Here is a 14,727-nt window from a genome sequence, read left to right as displayed (position 1 = left end):
CTGGGGCAAAGGTGCTAGAAGCACCTTTTAAATTGCAGGGGGATCAATCTGCAATGACGCATCACCCACTCACTGGAAGTATCATTGGGTGCTGCCATTTTCCTGTTCAAATCACCTGTGGACACGACCGAGGTAAGTTTAACTAGGTTCCCTGATGACCTCTGAGGTAGGTCAGGGACCTGGTTCGATTCCAATGGGATCAGACCCTTTCTAACTGCTGAATAACTGGGGTGCTCACTATGCAAATTGGCTGATTAACCTCATTTTGAAAGGGCCTTCAGATAAATATTTTTTTCAGAGACCTGGTCATTTTTTTTAAAAAAAAACAACCTAGTAGCAACTACAAATTTCTTGTAACATTGTTTAGACAACAAGCAACAAGGGAAGGCCTTTTAAGCATTAAAATAATGTTTAATTCTTACCAAAAAAATGCAGGCTGCAGCTGATCACTGACACGAACCCACTGCCAATCCCTACACTTATGGACAGGGAGGCTTTCCGGGCCAGTGGAATACTCACCGACCGGCTAGTCAGTGTCTTCCATCCCTGGCGCCCAAGTCCTGACTCTGAATCCTCCCCTAGGCCTACCGCATGCATGCTGGGGAGTCTGGTGTATGTGTATGGAAGTAGGCTGAGGAGATGGTTCAGAGTCGATGTCGGGAGCTAGACCTGGTGTTCCAGGCAGGGGAAGGAACGCCACACCCCTAGGTACCCGCTCCTGCCCAGTAGGCTGCTCTCCTCGATGCCAGGACAAGGGATTCTTCTGACTGCTTGTGGCTGGGTGACAGTGGGAGAACTGGAGAGAAAAATCAATAGGGGAAGGTAAAGAAGGGAGGGGAGGGAGTTAACCAAAACGAGAACAATCATTCTAATTTAATGTTGGGTGAATTTTCAACCTGTGAGGTCAGTTCGGTTCTGAAAAAATTTTGGATAAATGAGGATTTCTGAATTGTTTTGGATATCATTTATCCAAAATTTTTGGAGAATCCAATTTTGGATAATTGGAGTTCTACAAATTCATATTTGCCAAGTTAAGCCAAATAAAAATTGATAAAAATGAAAAACACCTAAAAACTAAATCTAATTCCCCCCCCCCCCCCCTCTAATCAAGGTTACCTTTTTTTAAAAAAAAAATTGTGTATCAAGATATAGCAAAAAGGTTTTTATGGTGCAACCAGGGCAATTCAACTGAAATTTAAGTAAGGCAGTTTATTAAAACAAAAGTGGAAGATATGGAGTAAAATATGGTTAAACAGTGCATGTTATCATTTTCTGATGAGAGGTCCAATCAGGAATCTGATAAACAGGAAAGAAATTGTCTTCAAATCTGGAGGTTTGTGTTTTGAGTCATGTAGATGGAAGGGAAGGTTGGTCTGGTTAAGGAGATGGAACAACACTAGTGAGGAGCTGATGGGTGTTTGTGGCTGGGTGGGTGGGTGTGTGTGTATGTCTTCTGTGCAAGCTAGAGCTTGTCTTGTTTTCCTCAGTTTTCAAATCCAATGGTAGTGAGATGGACTGGGTTCTGAAGCATAGTGGTTCCAATCATTCTGATACATCCAACGATGGCACAGTGCGACTCCGAGGGCTTCCATTTGGCTGCAGCAAGGAGGAAATTGTTCAGTTTTTTACAGGTACTTTTCATACTCAGGCTTAACTGAAGGTAGATATTAATACTTTGAAATTGCTGTCACTTTGAAGCTGTAACTTGTAATGGGTAATTTTTAGTGTCAATTTTAAGAATTATCTGAATTATTTGTTAACTTTAGCTTTTAGTATAAATTAAAAATTTTAGTTAATAGTAACAATTAAAACTTAGTTTTTAGTTGTACATGATAAAATACTGAGTTTGAAACATACAAATATTTGTATATATGTCTCAATATTTTCAGGAATCCTGTACCTGTATATAACTTCAATATGAATTGAATGTGATTTTTTTTATTTGTAGTTGGATTCAACATAATGGATTGCTGCTGTACCTTCAGAACAGTTATTAAGAGTTGTAATTAAAATTAGTTCTGTAGTTGTCATGTAGTCTGTTTAATTATTTTGTCGATGAACACATTTAAATCATTGTGGAAGTTGGGTTTGATTTAATTTTAAGTCGTATTAGTATTTTGCATTTTTGTGTGTTAGTAACTGGGTTTTTAATCTTTTATATATTTGTAGATAATGTTGGGAAATTGTGCATCATTTAATATTGTTCCCCTGATGGGGTTATTTTGTCCTTGGGTTAAAGGGTTGGAAATCGTGCCAAATGGGATAACTTTGCCGATGGACTACCAGGGGAGAAGCACAGGGGAGGCCTTCGTGCAGTTTGCTTCAAAGGAGATAGCAGAAAAAGCACTGGGGAAACACAAGGAAAGAATAGGGCACAGGTGGGGATGGACGGTCGGGTTGGTTATTCATCTTAAAGTTGAGTTTAATCGCTAGGTGCTGGTGTATAACGCACTGAAGCTGGGACGATACACTGATCTTGCAGTCAGTAAAGAATAATGTGAATAAATTTAAAATGTTACAATTCTAAGATCCCGCGTAAGAGCTACAAGAGTAGCTTGATTGAATTATGCCTTGTTTAAAATAATGTATAAGAATCCTGTCTGTGTGGATGAAAAAAAATGCAGCATAACAGTTTGCAAATGTAACAACAAGGTCTTACAACTGCCCCATATTTTAGGTGGCACGTTGTGATCTTGTATCCCAGTAAGAATCAAATATGGAGTGCTGTATAACCCCATGTACTGAGGGTTGTTAAAGTCTTTGAGTTGATACTGTAGCATTTCACTTGTCATTGCTGGCAGCACATTTGCTTACTTGGTTGTTTTCCATGTTCAATACCTCTCCCTTCAATTTTATGTTTACTCCTTGTCAGCGCCGTTCCTACAATAATCATCTACTTTGCCAGGAATGACAAGTCCCCTCTGGGGCTGCAAGATTTTCCCTGGCATTCCCTCGCCCTCTTTTTTTTTCCCCCTTTCAAGCTGCAGATCAGTGAATGCTTGAGATAAACAGTATTGTGATTACAATTATTGCAAATGTGTTATAATTGAACCATATGTCATGCTTTAGAATCCAATTCATTTTTAGCCTTGATTTATTTACTGAACAAGCTTTGATTAATAATCTGAATATTATAATCTTTTGACAATGCTTGTTTCATTGAGGAAACATTAAATTAAAATGTTAAATTTTAATGTGTAGTATTGGTGTACTTTAGAAATAGTTATTGCTAGTAGTTCTAAAGTAAACTGAGATAAATGTTTTCAAACTTATTATCCAGCATAATTCTATAATTGCAGTATTTCTCCTGAATGTTAATCAGTTCTTGTTGTGATTTAGGTATATTGAGATATTTAAAAGCAGCAGAACTGAGGTCAGAGCATACTATGATCCACCAAAGAGGCTGATGGGACAGAGACCAGGCCCATATGACAGACCAATGGGACGAGGTGGTTACCTCGGTGCTGGTCCCCAGCGAGGGACTGTATATGATCGAATGCGCCGAAGTGTTGGTGGTTATGGTGGTGGTGAGTGTTTACATTAAATTTTTTTGCTTGCAGTGAATAAATTTACATTAATTTAAACTCTGTTTGCATTTTGCTCCTTGTGTGGAGTGAAGTTTTGTAGATTTGAATTTTGCAAGTTAATAGGCAGAAACATGCTCTTATTGTTTTTACACATTCTGTTACATGATTGTAGCACATCCAGGTTGAAACTAAAATACCAGATGAATTGTTTTTATTGGGCATAGAAATCCAATGTGAATCATCTAATTTGTTCATTCTGAGCAAACCACAGAAATCTGTAAACATCAGATTTGTTGGTTATTAAATGTGAAGTTTCTGACTCCCCCCCCCCCCCCCCCCCCCAAAAGGATTCAGAGATTTGTGAAGACCAAATATGAGGCCATAGCAAGTCTTTTTAATGTAATTGTTCTTGCTGTCACACCACAAGTTTTTAAGTACAATTCTCAGCTTTGGCTTTTAATAAATAACCTGTTACTGTTTTATGTGTAGATGGAAGTTTCCACCTTGGAAATCAACATTTCATTGGCTATCAGTGTTAATTTTGTCTTCCAAATTATTTCTGTCATTGGATGTGTATTTTAGGATCTTAGTGTAGTATTTTCACGTTTCTCATTTTACACAACTTGTATTTCATTCAGGATACGGTGGCTATGACGATTACAATGGATATGATAACTATGGTTATGGAGGCGATGAATATGATGGACCTGGTGCGATAAGAGGCAACAGAGGTACATTTAGTATTTAAAATGCTCTTGATTATTATTTCAGGGATGCAAAGTTGGGTCACAGGATGGGGTGAAGGGATAGATGAATTGGGAAAGTAATGAGCCAGGGTGTGATGGATATCGAATGGGAGCAGTGTTTTTCAGGCTCTTTGTATTTTTGTTGAAAGGTATGGGTAACCATGGATACGGTGGAGCTGGGGATGCCAGCTCAAGCTATCTGAGTGGACACTTTGTGCACATGCGGGGTCTGCCATTTAGGGCATCGGAGGATGACGTTGCTCATGTAAGTTCCTGGTAAATTTGTATAATATTCAACAAATGTTGCCAATGGATAGTTACACTCTTTTTCTTTCATAGTTCTTCTCCCCTCTGAATCCCCTTCGTATTCACCTGGAGTATGGGAGTGATGGTCGAGCTACAGGGGAGGCTGATGTCGAATTTGCAACACATGAAGATGCAGTCGCTGCTATGTCTAAGGATAAAGCTCATATGCGTAAGTGCAGAGAAATCACTCATCTGAGCTTCTGTGATGATTGTGTGGCTGCGTTATGCATATTGAAGAACTTGTTTTCATTGCTAGACTTTTCTGTTTGCTAATCTTGGACCAAGGCTGAAATTTACCATCTGCATTATTTTAGAAAAAGAATGCTGGTAAGACCAGTTCATTTGGGGAATTGGAGTATATACAGATAGCGGGTACCCATGTTACATTCACTGCTTAGGGCTGACCAGGAATAATGTCCACTTCCCAAGATTCCTTGAGGATGTCACAGCCTACTCTATCAGGAAGGGATAATTGGAGTGCCTTTATTGGGGTAATTTTAGAAAGGGGGGGGAGACACGTGGTATTCTGTAGCTACCAGATCTTTATTAAGTTGACAAATTGTCATGGGTTTCAACTTTTATTGGTTTTGTAACCTGTAAATTTTCCGTCATAACCTACATCATCATTAAACAAATCTGCTGGATGTTTTCAATAAGTGGAAATGATCAGTTTTAGGAAGCAATTAAAGTTGGATTGTTTACTTAGTGGAGAATGCCTGCTGCAAAAAGTTGGGCATCTCTCAAATTTTTGATCAAGGTGGCTGATCTTGTTTCAGAGCATCGCTACATTGAACTGTTCTTGAACTCCACTGCTGGGGGAGGATCTGGCAGCTATGGTGGTAACTATGGAGGTCATGCAATGGGTGAGTCGTATTTTAAATATATGTTTTTAGCTGCCACTTGAATGGTTTCTATATTTTTATCTAAAAGACTCCTATCTCGTAGGAAACCAGGGAGGCTATGGGGGATCTGGGAACCATGGGATGTCCAGTAATTACGGCGCAGGTTACGGAAATCAGAGCAGCATGGGCTCTTATGGTAAGGAAAGTTGCATTCTTTTTCTTAATTTACCAATAGAATAAGGGGGTCACTTTACTGTCAGAGCTGCTTTCCTCCAATGTGTACTCCATTATCCTTTTATTGCCCCCTGAACTGCAGGCATTTAGTTGCATGCTTTTATTGGTCTAAGCCCTGTTACATAACTATTCTTACCCCACCTGTTCCATCAAGTGATCTTTTAAAGTAGTATTGGTTAAAACTCTTAGGAATTTTTTTTTACAATTACCCCGATTTTTTTCTAATGCTTCAGGCTGCCAAATCAAAGCTTTAAAATTTTGATTTGAAGGCTTTACGATTGAATTTTTCATTCTAGGTCGACACAGCGGAGGCAACAATGGTGCAGGGGGATACTACGGCTTCTCTGGAGGCATGGGAATGGGGGATAACATGGAAGGAATGGGGAGCATGGGCGGGAGTGGAGGCTGGAGAATGTATTAGTGGGTTTTCGAGGCCCCAAAGTGACGTTGGCCGCTACTAGTAATTTTGAAGATGTTTTCATATTTTTGCAGGATTGAGTCAGTAATATTCCTGCTCCTATTTCTAAAATGGAGTCTGGACATAGTTTGTGCTGATAATGTAAATTCAAATCTTCAGGTTTCAATTTGCTTTGATATTCTATTTTAATTTTCCAGTTTTTAAAAAAAAAAAATCTCATTTAATAATGAGTCGAATAAAGATTTTAAAAAGTGTTTTGAAATGGTTGATTCTGTGATTTACCAATATCTAATTTCACAAAAATGACCTAAATGGGAATTAATGAGACTGAACTGAATCTTGTCATATCTATCGTACTGTGCATTACAGTTAAATTGATATCTGGAATCACAGAATCCTACAGCATTTGAAGCAGGCCATCTTTTATCCTCCTTTGTTGAAGACAGCTTCTCCAGTCTCTCCTCGACAAAAACAGGGGGCATCCTGGTGAATCTCTTCTGCACCCTATCCAAGGTCATCTTAACCTTGGGTAATCTGTACTTATGGTGACCAGAACTGTAGGTGAAAGATTTCAAAGTTGACTAAAGGTGTACATTTTTTCATATAAAGGTTGATGGGTATATAGAACAAGCGGCAAGAGGAAGCAGTGGAGGCTGGTACAGTTCTGACCTTCATACTGTACATAGATGAAAAGTTGTAAGGGTTGGGCCAAAGGTAGTTAGGTAGACAACTTGGTTGTCATGGACAAATTGGGCTGAAGAGCCTAATTATTGTGTGGTGACTATGGTTAAGATTACTAGTGATCTTGATCAACTGCTGAATTAGGGCTGAGGAATGGGAGATGGAAGTTTAATTCTGATAGGTTTGAGGTCAAATCTCTGGGTACATTGTACATTGAAGATGGCATCAAGAGGTGGAGAAGGCATTTGGCATATCTGCATTCATTGGTCAGGGGATTGAGCATTAGAGTTAATGGATGGGATGTTGGAATGGCCACATTTTGAATGGTGTGTGCTGTTCTGGTTGTCTTGCTGTAGGAAGGAAGTCATTAATATGGAATGAGTGCAGAAAAGATTTATGATGATGTTACTGGGGCTGGAGTTGGAAAGGGAGGCTGGATAGGCTATGACACCCCTTTCCTGAGTGAATAGGAGCCAGATTTCTACAAAATCATGAGGGATATGAATATTGGGAATAGTCTTTTCGCCAGGGTAGGTAGGTGGGTGAGGGGTAAAAGATTTTTTTTTTTAAATGGAGAGGGACAGCTCTCTTTCCCATCCCACCCCCCCCCCCCCCCCCCCCCCAACCTGATAGTGTGATGAAACTGGATGAGGCATTACTGGTTGCAGAAAAATACATTCCTGTGGTAGCATAGGATGCAGAAACATCCCAAGTCTGACAGCAAGTGTGTGTTGCTCTTCTGTAACAAGCTGCCAGAGGACATGATAGAGGTTGGTATAATTACAATAGAAAATACATTTGGGGAAGTATGTGGACAGGAAAGTATTGGAGAGATGTGGTTGGCATGGCATGTTGGGCCAAAGGTTTTCTGTGATGTATCTGCCCATGACAGTCATGTTGGGTTTCCACTTTGTCTCTTGTCTTTCCCAATCATCATTACTGCTTTTATTTTTTTCATCCAGTATGTTTCCTGCAGCTAAAGTCATACTCAAAAATTCTTAGATTTTTCCTTGATTTCTTTCTTCAAAGAGAGGAACCACCACTTGAGGGGAATATATACAATCAATTGAATATAAGCAGGTTCTAGTCCTGTTTTGAAACAGATCTTGTAACGGGGAACTGGTTTTGAGGAGTAATGAATATCATTGTATGTTTAATTTGCTGGTCAGTATGCATGTAGTCCTTGGTTGCAGCTTCCTTGGTATAAATAAGACTGCAGCAAAATGCATTCCTGTGCATCATAGGAATACCTAGGTTTGACAGCTAGTTCTATTTTAAATCTGTCCCATTTTATTCACTGGTAGTAACGTGAAACAGATTTGTTTCAAGATATTACAATGGTCACTCTTAAACTGTGTGGTCCTTGACTTGTGCAACTCAAATGGCGAAGAATGAAATCCTGCATTTCATTCACCACAAACCTCTGGCAAGTAGCTCCAGACCACTAAGAGCTGATTAGTGATAGACAATGAAGTCCTACTGTGCAATGTTGCCATCTTCCAAGTATTCATTAGCAGAACAATGGTAGTCAGTGGGTTTAATTGACAATGACTTGATAGTATTTAGCATCTTAAATTTAATATTGAGGACAGCCAAGGCCTGCTTATTTCCTGCCTGTACTACAAGATGCTAAGACCAGTAGGCCAGGTTTTGTTGCAGAAATCTGCTATGCCTAAGGACAACTGTCAGTATCTAGGCAATTCTATTGAGGTGAGACTCTAGTAACCATGTGCTTTCAATACCAAGGGAGCCAAGTAGGATTTTGGAGCAAATGCGTAAGAACTTCATGAGGAGTGGATGTTTGCAACAAGGGGACAGTTAGAAAGTGGTTGATGAGGGATATTGAGGCTCTGGTCAGGAAAAAGGCTTGTGATTTAAGTCTGAATCAAGCAAATCTGTTGAATACAGAATTTGTATGTATGTTTAAAAGGGATATCGTGGGGCAAAAAAGGACATGAGATGGAGTAGCCAGGCGGGACAAAGGAGAATCTCAAAAGTAAACACCTATATTAAGAGTAAAAAGGGGGGACGGTAGAAAATTAGTCCCATCAAAGATCAATAAGGTGGTTTGAGTAGAGCCATAGGAGATGGCAGGGGTTTTGAATGACTGAAGGACCATGGCAGCCAAGGAATTGGCAAGGTGCTGAAGCATGTTACAAGCATGTTCTTAGCAACCTTGGAGTGTACTAAAGTGGACAGATCCCCGGGGCCTGAGGTACAACTTTGAGCGGAGGCCCTTGCTGCAATCTTTTCATCTTTGACCTTGGCTGGTGCCAGAAGGAATGGCTCATTATTTAAAGGAACAGCAAGGACAAGCCTGGCAACTTACTGGAGAGATTTATTGGTAGTTGCTGGAAGGGATTCTGAGGGACAGAATCTATCAACATTTGAAAAGTTGGGGGACTGTGGAGGTAGCATGGATTTCTCCCTTAAATCTGGTCATTCTTTTGAAGAGGTGACCAAAGGGATTGATGAGGGCAGTGCAGTGGAGAAACCTAGGTCACGGAGCATCCATGGGAAGTGAAGGGCAATCAAAGTTTAGGGTGTGAGCCCTTCAGCAACACGTAGATGCCTGAGAACATTGGGGAAAGAGGGAAGGGCCACAGGCAGACAGATAAGAGGTAATGGGTGGATAGAGGAAAACGAGAAGGAAGCTGAGAAGGGCTCTGATTGAAGAAGGAAGGGCATGAGGAGTTGGAAAAAGAGACCAGGAGGGTATTAACAGAAATTAGTGACTGCACAGACTTAAGGTGTTTCTCCAAATTTGTGGGTGGCCTTGACTTGGTAGTATGTGGCCTTGCATAGTGACAATAGTGTGTGGAATTAAAATGGTTGGCCACTGGGACAAACAAATGAAAGGTGCTCAATGAAATTATCTCCAAGTCTCCCCACTTCAGGAGCACCTGATTACCCCTACGGGTTCATGTATGGCTTCATTTTGAAGGACTGCTTGGAACCACAAATGGTAATGAGGGAGGTGACTTCTTGAAGTCACTTGGCTAGGTAGCAAGAAGTGGGAAGGGATGTGTAGGTGAGGGAGTTGTGAAGGAAGTGATCTGGTGAAGATGTGTGTGGTGGTAGGATCCTGGAAGAAGAGTTGAGAATCTGCCTATGTAGGCATGGATTGCTCCGCAGATCCAACAAAATGACAGCTATAGCTGGGACTGATGCTACACGTTTGACTTGGAGAAAGTGGGATGAGCCTAAAGAGGTTATTGAAGGTGAGGACAGATTCAGCCAGGTAGAAGTGGGGTCTGGTAAGGTCTGTAACAAGTGGAAATTACAGAGAGCCTTGTTCTTTATGGGGGAATGAAAGTTTACAGGGACTGGATGTCTAGTGAAAATGAGATGGCCAGGGAAGTATAAGTGTTCAAATTCATGGAGGGCATGTGAGACTGGACCATGGGGAGTTGAGGTATGATGAGACCAGTTTGGGGCAGGAGCATGTGGAAACAATGGGTCTTCTTGGGTGTTTGTGGAGTGTTAAGTTGGAGAGAGGATTTGTATATGCACTTTAGTAAGGCCTTTGACAAGGTCCTGCATAGTGAGTTAATCTGGATGGTTAAATCAAATGCATTCAAAACTGGCTTAATGGAAGGAGGCAAAGGGTTTTGGTCAAAGGAACTCTTTCTGATTGGACATGTGGCCAGTGGTTTGCCATCCAGTTTGTTACTATAGATGACAATACAGTTAACTTGATCAGTAAATTTGTGGGTAACATTAAAATTGATGGCGTAGATGGAGAGGAAGGATCTAGATCAGTTGGAATGTGGGCCAAGGAGTGGTAAATGAAATATATTTCTGGCAAATGTGATGTTTGCATTTGGTGTCTCACGCCAGAGTAGGACTTGCATGTTTGACCCCTGAAGAGTAGAACACAGACCTAATTGAATAATTCACAGTGGCAACTTGGGTGGAAAGGTGGGATAGAACAAAAGTTGGGAAAACTTTTACATCTACAGGAAGGAAATCAATACACTGAAAGGTACAGAGGAGATTTGAGATACGTGGAGAGGTTGTATCACTGCATCTTTATTCCCAAGAGTGAAGGAAGCTGAGGGGGGGGGGGGGAATCTTGTGGATTAAGTGAATGCTTGGTCCTTTTCCCATGATTGATAATTCTAGCACTAGAGAGCATTCAAGGTGGTGAGTGGAATGATTTGAGAGGGACCTTAGAATTTTCTTTCCTCTAGTCATGGGACTGTATCTGGAATGAGCTGCCTGAAGAAACGAGAAGCTGGCACATTACCATTAAAAAGATATTTAGACAGAATTAATTACCCAAAATACTCTATCAGTTGGCATGATATTTGATCTTTTGATAGCCAGAGATTAATAATTCTGTCCACCTGTCCCTTATGGATCATACCCAAAAATCCACTACTTGAAATCAAGATTGCAATGAAATTGTGGCTCTACTATATTGTGTAACCACTTCCAGTTACAGACACTCATGCATGAATTAAAGCTGGACTCATTTTTACACGTTATAATACAATTATATAATTCATCAACACAGTGATTTTAATGTTTGTAAACCCAAGTTTTCACATGGTAATAGATGATTTCAAAGAAAATTGTACCATTACTTGGTCCTCCATGCAATCCAAAAGGCACAAATACATAACTTCAGGTTTTAAAAAAAACCACATTAGTCAGCAATTTTAAATACATTATTATCATGACTACAAAATAATGACCATTAAAGTCAGTGTCAGATTTGAGTTGGCATCTGCACAATTCCCATTGGGCAGTGATGAGGCAGTTCATCTAATTATGAATGACTGGGCGGTCACGAAAGAAAATGCCAATTTACCATGCTGCCTGCTTCTTGGTTGGCATAGAATTGGTATCTAAAGATCTAAATTCTGCCTCCTGGTACCAGGGTAGGCCTGCATTGAGTCTTGCATGTAGAATTTTCAGGTATTGGAGGAGCATTGTTGTAGCAACAGTGCATGGCAGGTGTCGCAGACACGCACAGGTTTTGGAGAGGAGGGCAGAGGAAGCTCATTATCAGAACAGGCATTGCAGAAGATTTCCCCACAGTTTCTGCAGTGATGCTAAACAGAAGATGAGAAATCAGTTCAATAAATACTGCCAATATGATGTATTTATTTCAGCAACATGTTCTGCTTCAGTTTGCTCAAAATTTTTAATTAGAGATTCCAGAATTTAGTTGGTCAATGCTGAACCAGTGTCAAGAATGGATGAGGGCCACAACCTTTAAGGCTTATCAAGTTGGGGAAAATGGAGGTATATCAAAATAAGAACAAGGATTTTAAGTTGGTGGTATTGAGTTGATAACCTGGCAACAGATGAAAGCAACTTGATGTATGTTTGAATAAAAGTAAGATTTGCTAAATTTGTTGGGCTATTTGACATTCAATAAATCTGCATGTGAACTCTTGCTGTTTCCACCCCCAGTTTAACTACATCTTCTCTAGACTTGGGGCAGCATGGTTAGCAACATGCTGTAACAGCGATCGAGACCAGGGTTCAAATCACGTCTGTAAGGAGTTTGTATGTTCTCCCTGAGACTGCATGGTTTTCCCCAGGATTCTTTCTATCACTCAAAACGTACTGGGGGTTGTAGGTTAATTGGGTAGCATGGAGTGCATGTCTAAATTTTAACTAAATTACATTAAATTTTAATGTCCTGTGATAAATATTTATTGACAATAATCTTGCTCTTGCCCTTGCTTTGATTTCATGACTTCCCAACTATTATAGATTTATCTTGCTAGTACACAATTTTCAATGTTTTACCTTCCTTGTACTCATGGAGAACTCTTTCCCACATAGTTTGCAGCAGGCAGCATCTCTGTCTTTCAGCCACACCAAACCCTGTGGAGGGAGATCAGAAGCACAATAATTATTGCTGAGTAGAAAACAAAAGAAGGCTCAACCATTCATGGATCAACCAGAAGTTCAGCTTGAACTTTATTGGGTGAATCTAGATCAAAAGAAGTAATATTTCCACCATCTTGCATTAGATGAGTGTATTTGTTCTGCAGTATTTCCAAATCCGACAGGCTAGCAACAACAAAGGGTTCCTCATTTTCCTCTTTATGCCTATCGTTTACTATGCATTCCCTTGCTTTTTCAACAAAACTAGCCCATTAATATTAATCACATCAAATTATTATGATTAGCAAACATACATTATACATTACACATCTATATTTAGGCCAATTCATTGTTTTCCAGTCACTAAAAATTCACAATCCATGTACCTGCCTAAATGTCTAAATTTTAAACATTGTAACTTTCACACAGCTGTCAGAGAAAGTTGTAGAGGCAGGTACAATTAAGACATTCCCTCTGGAGAGGGATATAATCCAAATGCAGGTATTTGTGATAACCTCAGGTAGGTAACTTGGGCAGCATGGACAAGTTAGATGGAAGGGACTTTGTACCAGCTTTTACCATAATCCCCAGGCTGCTCATTCCATGAACGCACCACTTTTCCTTCTGTCATGAACCCTATGCCAATTAGTTTTAGACTCCCCTCTGCTGGGGAAAAAAGCTACTTTCTTATCAATGATTTTATAACATCACCCCTCACCCCTTGCTCTGGGGAACAGTCCCAGCCAATGCCGTCTCTCCTAACTCAGTCTTTTAAGTTCTGGCAACATCCTTGCAAATCTTTTCAGTGCTCTTTTTCTTATTTTCATGGTAACCAGAACTGCATTCAATATTCCAGGTGTGACTGCACCAATATCTAACCCTTGTTTCAGTGCCCTGATTGAAGGCATGTGTGCTAAATGCCTTCATCATAATGTCTAATTGTGTGGCCACTTTCGGAGAACTATGCATTATTAACCTCTGTATTTCACTGTGTATGTCCTTCCTGTTAACATCTCAAAATGCATTTTTGAAGGAGAGAATGAACCAGAGGGTTTTGTTTGATTGGAGGACTGTGACCAGTGTTTGTCATGTGGATTAATGATTAAGAGATGATTAGATTAAGGAGATTTAATAGGCAAGTGTTTTACACAAAGTGCTGAGTGCCTGGAATGTGATGCCAGAGGAGTGGTAAAAGCAGATGGTAATGATTAAAAGGCATTTAAACAGGCAGAAAATAGAGGGATACAGACCATGTGCAGGCAGGTGAGGCAAGTTTGGAACCATAATTGGTACAGATGAGGTGAACTGAAGGGCTTGTTCCTGTGATGAACTGAATTATCTAAAAATATTGGCAACACCATAGTTATATTTGTTTTCCTGAGTCATTTAAGGTAATAAGAAAAAAATTTGGGGAAACCAGACTTTTGATTCACCTCTCCATGTCACTTAAAACAGGCCTCATTTTCATGATCCAAATTCAATTACAATCTTTCTTTTCAAAGGCAGTATATTATCTTAAGACCAGAAAGTGGTGAGAATAAATCACCCCTGCTATGTGCATCAATGATTAAAGCACAAATGTGTTGTTGTACGATACAGCTAGTTGTAGTATCTAATGGGGACTGAAAACAAGTTGGTTGTAAGGTTGAAACTAACATTCCATTATTTGAAATTTTCTTCAGACTATGAACATTGGTGAAGGAGACACTCTGCTCTATCAAGGTATTACAGATGCAAGGAACTGCTGTTTTATAAAGCAGCACATCGTGAGCACTGACTCCACAAATAAAATGTATTAGTATTCTTTATAAAATTACCTGCAATGCCTTGTTAGCTTCTTTAATGGTCTCGATTTTGAGTTTTGACCTACAAAAAGTGAAAAGAACATAAATATGAATGAGTGGAAAGGACATGGCCCTCACACACACCATTGCCCTTCCCCTACACTGTGTGCACACCCCAATAGCATGCCCAGTAAGATGAGAGATGGTTTACTCGCTGAGTTTGTAGCCCAGCTCCTGTAATGCCTGCTCCTGATCATTGCAGATTCTCTGCAGCTGTCCATTCTCTTCTTGTAATCCAAGGAATTCCTATAAAACAATAATAAATGGATATGTTGTGTTCCA

The 14,727-nt window shown here is 40.0% G+C and overlaps 2 protein-coding genes across 4 annotated transcripts in view; one reads left to right on the top strand and one right to left on the bottom strand.

Moving 5' to 3' along the window:
• hnrnph3 (heterogeneous nuclear ribonucleoprotein H3 (2H9)) overlaps nt 1-14,727 on the top strand; it is a 16,879-nt gene extending 2,152 nt beyond the window's left edge. Inside the window, exons 5-13 of one of the 2 annotated variants that reach the window (XM_069900869.1) lie at nt 1,488-1,631; nt 2,240-2,378; nt 3,340-3,527; nt 4,166-4,258; nt 4,423-4,538; nt 4,613-4,748; nt 5,356-5,442; nt 5,525-5,617; nt 14,284-14,727. In XM_069900869.1, the coding sequence (XP_069756970.1) occupies nt 1,488-1,631; nt 2,240-2,378; nt 3,340-3,527; nt 4,166-4,258; nt 4,423-4,538; nt 4,613-4,748; nt 5,356-5,442; nt 5,525-5,617; nt 14,284-14,300 (1,013 nt within the window). In that variant the 3' untranslated portion in view covers nt 14,301-14,727. Of the gene's footprint in view, nt 1-1,487; nt 1,632-2,239; nt 2,379-3,339; nt 3,528-4,165; nt 4,259-4,422; nt 4,539-4,612; nt 4,749-5,355; nt 5,443-5,509; nt 5,618-14,283 lie in introns of both variants that reach the window. The other variant, XM_069900868.1, reaches the window with a different exon arrangement.
• Nucleotides 8,314-14,727, bottom strand: part of rufy2 (RUN and FYVE domain containing 2) — a 164,785-nt gene continuing 158,371 nt past the window's right edge. Inside the window, exons 15-18 of one of the 2 annotated variants that reach the window (XM_069900866.1) lie at nt 14,597-14,691; nt 14,419-14,467; nt 12,521-12,598; nt 8,314-11,814 (exon numbers count right to left, since the gene is read on the bottom strand). In XM_069900866.1, the coding sequence (XP_069756967.1) occupies nt 11,674-11,814; nt 12,521-12,598; nt 14,419-14,467; nt 14,597-14,691 (363 nt within the window). In that variant the 3' untranslated portion in view covers nt 8,314-11,673. The remainder of the gene's footprint in view (nt 11,815-12,520; nt 12,599-14,418; nt 14,468-14,596; nt 14,692-14,727) is intronic. The other variant, XM_069900867.1, reaches the window with a different exon arrangement.

This window comes from Narcine bancroftii, chromosome 10, assembly GCF_036971445.1.
Source record: "Narcine bancroftii isolate sNarBan1 chromosome 10, sNarBan1.hap1, whole genome shotgun sequence".
Lineage (NCBI taxonomy): Eukaryota > Metazoa > Chordata > Chondrichthyes > Torpediniformes > Narcinidae > Narcine > Narcine bancroftii.
The sequence above is the reverse complement of the archived record's forward strand: the minus strand, read 5'-3'. Positions and strand labels throughout refer to the sequence as shown.